General features: G+C 41.3%; 1 protein-coding gene across 1 annotated transcript; it reads left to right on the top strand.

The window, feature by feature from the left end:
• Positions 1 to 5447: 5447 nt before the first annotated feature.
• Positions 5448 to 11812, top strand: cotl1 (coactosin-like F-actin binding protein 1). Its single transcript, XM_084171405.1, has 4 exons — positions 5448 to 5944; positions 6482 to 6564; positions 10420 to 10577; positions 10795 to 11812. Exons 1-4 carry the CDS (start codon positions 5868 to 5870, stop codon positions 10903 to 10905), a joined length of 429 nt encoding a protein of 142 aa, XP_084027531.1. The 5' UTR covers positions 5448 to 5867; the 3' UTR covers positions 10906 to 11812.
• Positions 11813 to 13603: the final 1791 nt, after the last annotated feature.

Below are 13603 nucleotides of genomic sequence, written 5' to 3'. Positions count from 1 at the left end.
AATTTCGTGATATCCAATTACAGTCTTGTCCTATCGCTGCAACTCCCCTAAGGACTGGAGAGGCGAAGGTCGAGAGCCATGCGTCCTCTGAAACACGACCCTGCCAAGCCGCACTGCTTCTTGACACAATGCTCGCTTAACCCGGAAGCCAGCCGCACCAATGTGTCGGAGGAAACACCGTCCAACTGGCGACCGAAGTCAGCTTGCAGGCGCCCGGCCCGCCACAAGGAGTCGCTAGAGCGCGATGGGTTGGTTAGTTGGTAGAGCATGGCGTTTGCAACGCCAGGGTTGTGGGTTCGATTCCCACGGGGGTATAAAAAATAATGTATGCACTCATTAACTGTAAGTCGCTCTGGATAAGAGCGTCTGCTAAATGACTAAAATGTAAATCTGATTTTGGTTGAATTCTTAAAGCATGAATAGTTTAGGGATGTAATGATTTAACAGGGAGTGAATATATAGAGTGTTATAATGTGTATGTCATATCAGGTATATTAGTAGAACAAATAGGAGTTTAACATTGTATCTATTAACAGTCTTGGATTTTCAAGCAATTGGGTTTGAGATGTCACTCATTAGACTATGTAAGTGATAATCACATAGCATTGTATGTTATTATAGTAGATAAAGAGGGAATGTATGTGATTATATGGGGGATACATGTTGGCCATTAAGATTAGGAAGGTATTGGGAATTTAAATAAAGCTATGGGAAATATTAGAGACATATAGGAAGGTATTAGGAGTATGAATAGAGATGTATCAGTCAATATAAATGCAAGGAGAGAAAGGATAAATTATTAATATATCATGTTATTCCAGTTTAGAGTACATTGATAATGTTGATTGAGGAATAAGGAATGTTAAGATGGAGATGTGTAAAGTGGATTTTACGGTGTACAGGATTGAAGATCAGATTGCGCCCCAAGTGACCAGTGACAAGCTTGGGGTTCATCTGTATGAAGAAGATTGCAGTTGTTTTATTTTGAAATATTCATTTGAATATATTGTAATATCCATGTAACTTAGTAATGGTCATGGATCTTTGTATTTGTGGGGATGATGTCATGATGGTCACAATTTATTTTATGGATGTTTTTCTTGGTCGCATGTCTCAGAAAAAGGGGTCATTTTAAAATGGGGGATGTCTATGTGGGATTTTTCCTTATATATATATATAAGTAAGGTTTTGACTACATAGATTATTAGCATGAATATATAGTAGTTAATTATGTGTTTATCTTTTACTCAGACTGAGTCTATAGAGGTTTGAGAGGTTTGATATCGCATAAGATAGATGACTGAGAATTTATACCTTTGTTGATTAAATATATTGAGAATCAAGTTGGATTCAGGTATAGAAGGTAGAAAGGGGGGAATTCTCAGTTATCTAGCATAGTTTAGGCTCTAGTCAGATATATATATATATACTACTGATTGGGAATATTGTATTTTATATGAACTGTTGGGGGTTAAGTAATTTTACTTGCCACAAAATAAGAAAAAAAAAGTGGATTGTAATGATGTCATGTCATAGTATCGTGGGGACCAGGTTAAAGTTACTAGATAAGTGGTTTGCTGCCACGGAGTCTACATTCCGTTATTACTGAGGTTGATCTTAGAATAATTGATAGACAGGATATACTGACAGGGGTAAAGGGTAATAACATCAAAGAATGGGAGTGCCCATGATGATTACCAGATGTTCGTGGAGAGACTTGTAACAGAGTGTATATATAGAGAGAGTGGATCTTTGTTCCGGAGTTAGGAAGTTGGCAGAGGCATGGCCATGTCCCTATGTCTGTTATAACTAACCATGGTACCATATTAAATATCTAATATGAACTCCCCATCAAAAGTGTCTAAGTACATCCTTACATTCGTAATCACTTGATACCCTAGAAACTCATCATAACAATAGGTCACATCATGCTACTAACCTTGGATGACTCACTTATCCGTTGAGGCCATGAAACACAGCATTGTCTTACATTATCCATTGTGTGCTCTCAATCCAACACTATCTGAAGGACAGGGAAATTTGAATACGAATGACAGAATTGAGAGAAATCACAAGTGGGCTACTAGCCCTTGATCATGATTCTCAGTTCCATTACATTATACATAAGTCATTGGACAAAGGTGTCTTCTGTACGGGGAACTTTTGTTAAGAGCCCCAACGCTCAGTCTGAACATTAACATGCATCACTTGCAGTACGGTTTTGGAAGCATAAGGACCTTAGCCTTATCTTTTGACTTTATGTTTTGTTTATATTTACATTTACATTTACATTTACGTCATTTAGCAGACGCTCTTATCCAGAGCGACTTACAAATTGGTGCATTCACCCTATAGCCAGTGGGATAACCACTTTACAATTTTTTATTTATTTTTATTTTTAGGGGGGGGTGTAATAATAATAATAATAATAATATGCCATTTAGCAGACGCTTTTATCCAAAGCGACTTACAGTCGTGCGTGCATACATTTTTGTGTATGGGTGGTCCCGGGGATCGAACCCACTACCTTGGCGTTACAAGCGCCGTGCTCTACCAGCTGAGCTACAGAGGACCAGAGGGGGGGGTGTAGAAGGATTACTTTATCCTATCCCAGGTATTCCTTAAAGAGGTGGGGTTTCAAATGTCTCCGGAAATGTCTCTTTACCCCATATGTAACTCTGTGTTGTTGTTTTTATCGCAGTGCTTTTGCTTTATCTTGGCCAGGTCGCAGTTGTAAATGAGAACTTGTTCTCAACTGGTTTACCTGGTTGAATAAAGGTGAAATTAAAAAATTAAAATCAAAAAAATATCAACAAGATTTTTTTTAAACTAAAGGTTAAATTGATACACACCTTTATAGGGTTAGGGTTAGTGTTCCCACAAGGCCATATCTCCATGTTACAGCATGTTTACAGAAGACAGAGGGACCACCTGTGCTAATTAGCTATCTAGCATGCTCCGAACACCTGTGTGTAACGGAAGAAGGCCGCCAGAAACGTGTTGTCACTGAAAAATACTGTAGGCTGCAACTGTGCTAAAACCATCATTTAAAAAAATTATTCTGATGTGATATGAAAGTAAAGGGCTTTATGTTTGTAGAACCGTATTGCAATTGAGAATCAATTCACGTTTAGATGGAGTATTTGGCTGTTTTGGCTGCCAGAGCCAGTCCACCTCTGAAAATAACATAAGGTCATTTGACCTTAAGAGTAACATCTTGGGCTAGTGGGCTACATAATTTCAGTTGTGTAAAGTCCTTAAGTAAAAAATACTTTAAAGTAATACTTAAGTCGATTGTTGGGGTATCTGGGCCCAGTTGCATAAAACAAGTGTTTCCCTTTAGGGTTTACCTTAAGGAATAATTTTCCCTTACCTAAGGGAATTGTTTAAGGGCGTTGCATAGAGCCTCTCAAATGTTTCCGTAGGTAAGGGCATACTTAAGGGGTTTTACGGTAGTTTGAAGGCATGTATGGCAGAAAGAGTATCTGGTTACCATAAAGACGGCCTGATTCACTGACTAAACGTCTCGCCAAAGAGATTGCTTTTATTTTGTGAAATAGCAAAATAGAACTTCTACAATCAAGACAGGATAACCAAATTGCTTCAGAAGATAATAAAGCACGTTTCTTGTACTTATTTTTTTCTCAACTTGTTTATTTTACTTTCTAGTATGTCAAGCTAGCTTACAGAGTAGCTATAGCTAACTAGCTTTGTAGCCATGGATTGTGCACCTTCCATTGTTTAGCTAAGTAGCTAGCTGGTTGATGTTTTCCTTTTGTAGCTAACCAGAGCAGATGAAAGCAACATTCACCTCCACAAATGCTGTTTACATTGAAATCCATACTGAATTAAGCAGTTAAGGGAGCTCATTGGAACCCTTAACTTTTTCACTTAATTTAAGAGGGAAATTCACCATAAAATGTTTTGTGCAACTGACTTAAAGTTAAGGAAACTTTAAGGGAAAAGATAATGGGGAAATTAACTTAAGGTGTTTTATGCAACCGGGCTCTGTATTTATATGTTTGACAACTTTTCCTTTTACTTCACTACATTCCTAAAGAAAATAATGTACTTTTTACTCCATACATTTTCCCTGACACTAGTTACATTTTGAATTCTTAGCAGGACAGGAAAATGGCCCAATTCACGCTCTTATCAAGTGAACATCCCTGGTCATCCCTACTGCCTCTTATCTGGCCGACTCACTAAACACAAATGTATGTTTGTTAGTTATGTCTGAGTGTTGGAGTATGCTCTTGGCTATCCGTAAATTAAAAAAGAAAATTGTTCCGTCTGGTTGGCCTAATACAAGCAATTTGAAATGATTTATAGTTTTACTTTTGATACTTAAGCATATTTTTGCAATTACATTTACTTTTGATACTTATGTATATTTCAAACCAAATACTTTTAGACTTTTACTCAAGTAGTATTTTACTGGCTAACTTTTACTTAAGTCATTTTATATTAAGGTATCTTTACTTTTACTCAAATATGACTTTTGGGTACTTTTTCCACCACTGCATAACTTGGACTACAGCCGAACTTTGGGGTTGCTTATCAAGAAAATTTGACAATGACATCATGCCACAATGTATCACCTCACTTTGACCTCTCAGGAGAGGACACTGGGAGAATATTGGCGTCTTGTTACATTGTAGCGGCTATTCAACAGCAACTTTGAGATCCTACTATCAGTAGACTAGCAACAATCTACACGAGACGCTTTTATTTTCGACAGCGATATTGATCGTGCGAGAATAAAAACACCTATTTTAAATTTACCACAGCATCATCCGTTGTTATATCTTGCTTGATCAAAAGCATTTTGAAAATGTATTATTTTGTTGTTTAATCGCAGCCATGATCTCATCCAGGAAGTAGCCGTAGACTGTCTGTGAATCCAACCAATCACAGGGCGAGTGCATGGGGCCACTTGGGATGCATTCAGAAACGGCAATTAGGCCTACCATGCATGCACTGCTAAAAACGTCAAGCTATTGGACACAGATTTAAAAGGTTAGTTTGAGAATTGCACTGCTAAATGTTTCTCCCCGCAATCATAGCCCTCAGTGTAGAAACTTTTAGATTACATGTTGATTTTATTGTAGATATTTTGGGCTCATCAATTCATGGGGGATGTGATCATGCAGGTACAGCCGTTGTAAAATGACTAACACCTATCACACACACAATCTCTCTCTATTTCTTTTTTTCTTTCTCTTTCTCTCTCGCTTGGTCCCCTCATATAGCTTGAAATAAATGACCTCAATCTCTGTATTCTAGTCCTACTTTCCATGGTTTATTATTTTCTTTGAATGTTTAATTGTCTATTGGGCTATAATCACACTGCCCCCAAATGTGGGTATTGGTTTAGGAACTGTTTGCTGCGGGCTATTGTTCTCATGCATCGATCACATTAACAGACCACAAGAGGGCAGGATAGCGCAGTAAAACGGTAACAATAGAAAAAGGGTGGATTTAATTTGACTGAATACCTCAGTTGACTATTGGGAGGTGAATACTGCGTCTGGGGACTTCACTTCGCCGCACTAGTACGGCAACCTGATTGACAAACATCACCAACGCCCATTAACTGGATATAGGAAATGAATCGAGTCGTGGAAAGAGTCTCTTTCTCAGATAATTGAGAAAATATACACCCTGCTCAGCGCGCTCCTCGTGTAATAGCGCAGACTCGACTGCTCAGTAGGGGCTCGTGATTTCAGACTAGAGCTGTCTCTATTGTATGACTCTCATTCTGCTCCTTTTGGATTTTTCTTTTCGCCTCGCTTTCTTCACTTCGACTACCGGTAGCCTATCTGTTCTGCGCTCTCATCTCTACTGTCCATTTGCGTCCATCCAAAATGGCAACACGAATCGATAAAGAGGCTTGCAGGGAAGCTTATAACCTCGTCAGAGACGATAACACGGAGATAAACTGGTGAGTGTGGTGAAATTAGTTGTGCATAGGCAATTGTGGGCATCTGAGAGTTTACACAGCATCCTAAAAATATATATATTTTTATAAAATATATAACAATGTATGGATAATCAAACTGCGCACTTCTCATTCATTCATCCAGTGTTTAATTTGATTAAAATTGTTTCTATCCTCGCCATAAATTACCTCTCTTGGTCTAATAAATCAGGATACCGGGGCATGACGAATTCATTTTGCCTATCCAAGAGGTACAGTGATAATGACACGTATATGTTGACACAAAACCGGACACGTCTGCCCTCATTTGACAGATCGGTTTTTGAATTAATAGCCTACTCACCCTGGTCGCCACTAGATACATTGTAATCCTATCCGATAGATGTCGGATGATGGAAGTGGACACGCATTAGTGGAGTAGACTGGCATGGAGGATTACCGATTTTATTGACAGACAGGGTCTGAATATTCCATTTGAGATTACTGTAAGGTTAGTGCATTTTAATTCATTCATTTATTGTACCTTTTATGTTATTTTAGGGCAGCGTTTAAATATGAGGGCCATATGATTGTGCCGGCGGGCCAGGGGACTGATTATGAAGAATTCAAGAGTCAGTGCACAGGTAAGGCCTGGATTTCATTCATTTTTGCGTTTATGCGGTTCTTTCAAATAGGCGGCAATGGTCCTGAGTAATGGCAACAGCGCTGTAATAACCTATAAACCACACACATTTTAACGATTTGTTGCCATGTCAGTCAGTAGTGCTCATTGAGTTGTTGGAAACTTATATTATCTGAAATGTTGTTGCTTGTAAAGTAGTAAAGAATGTCAGCGCTTGAAGGAACTTCGGATTTGTGACTCCCTGTAGCCTACAAGAGCAATAATCTTATAAAACTCTGTCCTCTATTGGACGTCAGTATGCTACTTAATCCAGAAGTACTGCGACCTAGTTAACATTTAATAGCCTATCTGTCCCGTGACTTCATACGGAAGTAGGCCTTTCTGGGTTCTTAAAAAGTGTGAACTATATAGGTTTATAATATTAGTAACATTGAAAGTGTGTCCACTATATAGGACATAGTATAAATGTGCCACCCCAGGGAGCAAATCATGCTGTCACCACCCTATCAGCACACTTCCCTGACACTCTCATCCCCTTAATTAGATACTTGAGTGTTGGGCGTGGCGCATATAAACTCCACCGTTGGTGCGCGCGCCTGTATTGCACCTGGCTGTAGGCTGCTCCGGTTTATTTATGTTTCAGGGCATATATTCCAGTGATGAAATTATGATTTGTTACGATCTAGGCCTATTACTGATGTATTACCCTTTTAAAAAGGATAACTGATGTATTACTATACTAACTACCCAAATAGTACCCCTGGCTGTCCAATACTACCATTGTCTCTCCTCACTTTGAACCTTGTCTTTGCCCAGGGAATATTGTTGCTCTAATCCTACTGTATAAGAAGTTTAATACATTCTGATGAGTCTGCTTTAACAGAAACTGTGAAAGTCTCATCCTGTCTTTGAGGGCCACCGGCTGTTGCAGTCAAAAGTAGATGAGTGAATACTTCTATGGGAAGGCTCAGTAATTGCATCTGTTGTTTAGATAGACATAGTGTGCTAAAATAAACATATGTCTTTCTTATCAACTAAAGGGCTAAACTAAAGCGTTCTATTTGTCTTTTTGCTACATGATCATAGTCTCAGTAGTGCAGCAGTTTTCTGGGCACTTGTGTTAACAGCGTTGTCAGCACAACTAAAATGGATGTCTTAGAGAGGGAAGAGATATTGAGCTCAGTCTGACAAACCAGAACGTTTACGACAGGGGAGTTCAGGCTTGATACTCAGGAGTTAGCAGAATTAGTGTTTTCTTTCAACAGTGTTATATGCTTATTCATTACTTGTCAGCCTTAACCGCTACCACAATGGGACAAATATGTAAATAAGCACAAAACATTTGACATTTTTTATGAATTTAAGTGCTAGAAACATCTCATTGTGGTCATTATACAGAGAAACAGTATAGACCTGTGTGTGGTCTGGTGGATATCGTGGCTAAGTCATGTGACATGTAGGGGACATGCTGGGTAGGTGTTGAAACTAACAATGGCCTTTGTAACCATGCTGATAACAGTTTGAACACTGATTCTTGTTCATGCACAACAAAAGCCTTTAGATGAATGCTGCTTGTGAAGCTCTGCCAGGAAAATCTCTATCAGCAAGGCACAGGTAAACACAGATATCATGCGTAGATGGTACCGATCAGTACAGAGGGAACCAATGGGGCATTATTAATGGTAAGGAAGGGCCAGGGCCCCGACCAGAGCAGAGTCATGTCATAAATGTGTTATTACTTTTACTATAATCTACTTTGAGAAATGGTTTGGCACATATTTGGTGTGTTGGACTATACAGTCGTGGTCAAAAGTTTTGAGAATGACACAAGTATTGGTCTTCACAAAGTTCGCTGCTTCAGTGTTATGAGAAATGTTACTATGGTATACTGAAGTATAATTACAAGCATTCCATAAGTGTCAAAGGCTTTTATTGACAATTACGTTAAGTTTATGCAAAGAGTCAATATTTGCAGTGTTGACCCTTCTTTTTCAAGATCGCTGCAATTCGCCCTGGCATGCTGTCAATTAACTTCTGGGCCACATCCTGACTGATGGCAGCCCATTCTTGCATAATCAATGCTAGGAGATTGTCAGAATTTGTGGGTTTTTGTTTGTCCACCCACCTCTTGAGGATCGACCACAAGTTCTCAATGGGATTAAGGTCTGGGGAGTTTCCTGGCCATGGACCCAAAATGTCGATGTTTTGTTCCCCGAGCCACTTAGTTATCACTTTTGCCTTATGGCAAGGTGCTCCATCATGCTGGAAAAGGCATTGGTCGTCACCAAACTGTTCTTCGATGGTTGGGAGAAGTTACTCTCGGAGGATGTGTTGGTACCATTCTTTATTCATGGCTGTGTTCTTAGGCAAAATTGTGAGTGAGCCCACTCCCTTGGCTGAGAAGCAACCCCACACATGAATGGTCTCAGAATGCTTTACTGTTGGCATGACACAGGACTGATGGTAGCGCTCACCTTGTCTTCTCCGGACAAGGTGTTTTCCGGATGCCCCAAACAATCGGAAAGGGGATTCATCAGAGGAAATGACTTTACCCCAGTCCTCAGCAGTCCAATCCCTGTACCTTTTGCAGAATATCAGTCTGTCCCTGATGTTTTTCCTGGAGAGAAGTGGCTTCTTTGCTGCCCTTCTTGACACCAGGCCATCCTCCAAAAGTATTCGCCTCACTGTATGTGCAGATGCACTCACACCTGCCTGCTGCCATTCCTGAGCAAGCTCTGCACTGGTGGTGCCCCGATCCCGCAGCTGAATCAACTTTAGGAGACTGTCCTGGCGCTTGCTGGACTCTCTTGGGCACCCTGATGCCTTCTTCACAACAATTGAACCTCTCTCCTTGATGTTCTTGATGATCCGATAAATGGTTGATTTAGGTGCATTCTTACTAGCAGCAATATCCTTGCCTGTGAAGCCCTTTTTGTGCAAAGCAATAATGACGGCACATGTTTCCTTGCAGGTAACCATGGTTAACAGAGGAAGAACAATGATTTCAAGCACCACCCTCCTTTTAAAGCTTCCAGACTGTTGTTCTAACTCAATCAGCATGACAGAGTGATCTCCAGCCTTGTCCTCATCAACACTCTCACCTGTGTTAACGAGAGAATCACTGACATGATGGCAGCTGGTCCTTTTGTGGCAGGGCTGAAATTGGATTTTTTTGGGATTAAGTTCATTTTCATGGCAAAGAGGGACTTTGCAATTAATTGCAATTCATCTGATCACTCGGAGGCATCAAAACTGAGGCATCAAAACTGAGGCAGCAGACTTTGTGAAAATTAGTATTTGTGTCATTCTCAAAACTTTTGACCACGACTGTACAGAAAACCCCCCAGCTCTATTCCAAGACAATGCAGCTGGTGATGTAGGTGAACATGTGATGTGAATGTGTGTTTTAGTGTGTTTGTGTGAGAGAGACAGAGAGTGAAAGAGTGAACCCACAATCACTGCCTCCCCAGTCCCCTCGGTATTGCTCACAACTCCAGCCCCCTTTTATTAAGTCTGTTGACCTGAATACCTCCCCCTGTCTCTCGTACTCACAGATTTATCCCACTTTTGGATTTGGTGCTTGGCCAAGGCAGTGTCACCATAACAAGCCAAAACTCCCCGCCTGTATTCATACTTCTTACAGCAGCATAGAAAAACTCTCACAGGAATCAGGCCTTGCCAATTGCTGGCACAAAACATGGACATGGTGACAAATCCATTTCTCTAACAACTATACTGTAATTATCTGTCATGAGGCAGCTGGGAATGGAAATGTTCTGCTGTGTCATCAGCCTCTCTGCATGTTTCTGCTTGTCTGATGGTCAGTCTCATCTCTGACTCTCTCTCTCTCTCTCAGATGATGTGCGTCTCTTTGGCTTTGTGCGGATCACAACGGGTGACGCCATGAGCAAGCGGGCCAAGTTCACCCTCATCACCTGGATAGGGGAAAACGTGAGCGGCCTGCAGCGTGCCAAGATCAGCACTGACAAGACACTGGTGAAAGATATTGTCCAGGTTAGGGACTCTCTGTTCTCACACATACTCACATGATTCCTTCACAAATATCAAATATTTATGTTCTGTTAAAATATAGTAAATTAAATGGCAAATAAAGTATAACACAATTTTGTACCTGTGCCATCTCTCTAGCTTCGTTTGTCTTTTTTGAAGAGTCTTTCTCTTACATTCCTCTCTCTATCAACCCCCCCCCCCCCCTGTTTGTGTCCTGCAGAACTTTGCCAAGGAGTTCATGATCAGTGATCCTCGTGAGCTGGAAGAGGACTACATTCGCACCGAGCTGAAGAAGGCGGGCGGGGCCAACTATGACGCCCAGGGAGAGTAGAACAGAGTCCATCAGGGCGGGGCAGGGGAGGGGCTGCTACCTTTTGGGGGAGGGAGGGGTCTTCATGCCTGGATGAGAGAGTGACGGGGATATATACACACACACGTACAGACACGCAGACACATTAACACACAGCAACACACACACTCTCACAAAAAAGCATGTTGAGACACACTCAGACATATATGCCTACAGTCCTATCCTCAGCCCTCTCACCTGTCAGGTCATGGATGATTATCTACTGTACTGTGCATCATCTCAGTCTCATCTCAGCTGCGGCACAACGTTAAGAACTCTCTCAATCTAGGGGGCTGTGTTTGTGTTACAACTGGAAAAGTCACATTACTGTACTGTTTGTCAGAACAAGGGCAGAGGGATTCGCTTTGCCTCTATCTGATTTGACTTGTCATCATTGTGCTTTTACTGTATACTTCTGTGGTTGTAGTCCAAACATGCATCCTTGGTCAATAGAGGTCCTTCCTGCCCAGCGTTTCTCATCTCCCAATCCACCCCCAAGGTATATACCCCGCTGTGTTTACTGCCTTAATCTCCCATGGAGAGAGGGGCATCATGGGAGGCGTGTGTGTTTTTGGATACTACACTGTGATTGGCTATCCTCCACTCATGGGGGTGGGACTATGATTTTCCTATGGCCCACAAACCAATGGGACAGGGCTGTAGCACTTTCAGTCAGCCCAACCCAGGAGCAGCCATTTCTCTAGTGTAGCCTCTCTTTTTATTTGGATTAAACCCCCAAAATGCATTTTTTTTCAACGATTATTTTTTATTTTCTCTAACCTTTGATTTATTTTTGAGAGCAATGTTATCTAGGAGATTTGAGGAGACTTTTAAAAACTGAACTGGGCACATGACCAATCATTTCAGAATAAAAAAAATGTTTTTTCAAGCTCGCTGGTCTCTTTGTTTGTGTCTAAAGCTCTCATTTACATGGACAGGAGGGCTCTTTGGGTGATGTGAGAATAAGGTAAATTAGTTTTGTGGTGGTTGTGAGACTCAGTGGGGCAGTGATGTAATGGAAGCCCTTGGCATTGTGCCACTCTAGTCCAGAGTACACATAGTAACTGGGCTTGTTTGAGTGGTAATGTGAAAGCAACTGACTGTAGACAAAAGTCGAGGAGTGAAGTCGGGGGAGGTGCATCTGCAACAGCTGAAAGTTAGACCCTGATGTGGTTTTCCAACAGCAAGGCTCAGCGCAACATGGCAGTGTTGTCATTGTTTATAAACATATTTTTTTATAATGTCAAAATTAATAGGTCTCTAACCCCCATATCACACACTCACAAACTGAAAATAATGTGTGTACATTGTACAATCAATTGGTGAGAGAGAGAGCCTTAAATATCACATTAATTTGTACATATCCACTGTATACATGAATTGCGGCAAAGTTGGTTCCTGTTTCAGTCACGTCTTTGGTCACGTTTGCGTGGGTCAAACAAAAACACCCTAATGATTGGTTGACAATAGAGCCTTTCACAATGCAGGCGATGCTGCAGGATGAAGTTGGTGAAGAGCAATTGCAGAAACTTGCAGTCAATTCTTCATGACCTTTGATAACATGATTTTTGTAAAGTTCATGCAGTCGGACAATTCTTATCCCCATAATGCAACACACTTTGAAAGGCGGTGACCAACGATGGTCACCAACTTGACAAAAGTGATCTACTCGAACGTGCCCACTGTCTCTGGGGGTTTATGGGAGTAGCATGTTGTCACAGTCACCACTTCTGTCAGACTCAACCAATCACAGCCTCAGGGTGAGCTGTTCTGTTCTAAAGCTGGTCAATAAGAACCCCTCCCTACTCCCACTCCCTCAATCCCTCTGTTGACTAACCCCTCTTCTCCCCTCTCTCTCCAACCATTTTCTTTTTGCCACTATTCTCTCTCGCCACCCCCATCCATTCCCCCTTTCCCCCTCTCAGCCGGTAGTTTTGTTCAACAAATGTGAACTCGACTGCCTAATTACTTAATCTAGTAATCTATAAGCCTCTTGCAGTCTGCTTTTATGACATCTAGTTCAGTTTGTAGTGGGTAAGAGAATGATAGAGTGGGTATGACCCTATGTGGAATTTGAATGCTAATGTTTGTTTGTGTAGTTTGAGCGTTGAATGTTGTTTATCTCAGGTCAATTTGGCTGCGTTTACACGGGCAGCCCAGTTCTGATCTTTTTTCCACTAATTGGTATTTTGACCAATCACATCAGATCGTTACACATCAGATCTTTTTCAGAGCTGATCTGATTGGTCAAAAGACCAATTACTGAAAAAAAGATCAGAATTGGCCTGCCTGTGTAAACGCAGCCTTAATAGCCTCCAGCAAAACTGGTTCAGGTCCAGACATGGGGCCTGAGTGGTGAAGGGGAGGGAGAACAGGGGACTGAGAGACTAATAGGTTACTGAGTTCTGGAAGAGGCTGTAGTCAGGTTAAGATAAGGATTCAGGGTTCAGTATTGTCACAGTAAGGCCTACAGACTCCAATAATTGAGGATGCAGGGTGAGATTACATCTTGTGTTTATTGTGTTTGCTTTTAAGTAGATGTGTGTGTGTACGGCGTGCGTTTATGTTCATGTGTGCGTATAGTCCCCGAGTGGCGCAGTGGTCTAAGGCACTGCATCGCAGTGCTAGCTATCCTGGTTCGAATCCAGGCTCTGTCGTAGCAGGCCGCGACCGGGAGACC

The sequence above is a fragment of the Coregonus lavaretus genome, assembly GCF_964263955.1.
Source record: "Coregonus lavaretus genome assembly, chromosome: 11".
NCBI lineage: Eukaryota > Metazoa > Chordata > Actinopteri > Salmoniformes > Salmonidae > Coregonus > Coregonus lavaretus.
Note: the sequence above shows the minus strand (reverse complement) of the source record. Positions and strands in the feature narration are given on the sequence as shown.

What these genes read in the sequence shown, in the direction of transcription:
- cotl1 (XM_084171405.1), top strand. Translation starts at nt 5,868, where the DNA reads ATGGCAACACGAATCGATAAAGAGGCTTGCAGGGAAGCTTATAACCTC. An exon ending in GATAACACGGAGATAAACTG is followed by an intron (nt 5,945 to 6,481) that starts GTGAGTGTGGTG and finishes ATGTTATTTTAG; the next exon opens with GGCAGCGTTTAAATATGAGG. An exon ending in ATTCAAGAGTCAGTGCACAG is followed by an intron (nt 6,565 to 10,419) that starts GTAAGGCCTGGA and finishes TCTCTCTCTCAG; the next exon opens with ATGATGTGCGTCTCTTTGGC.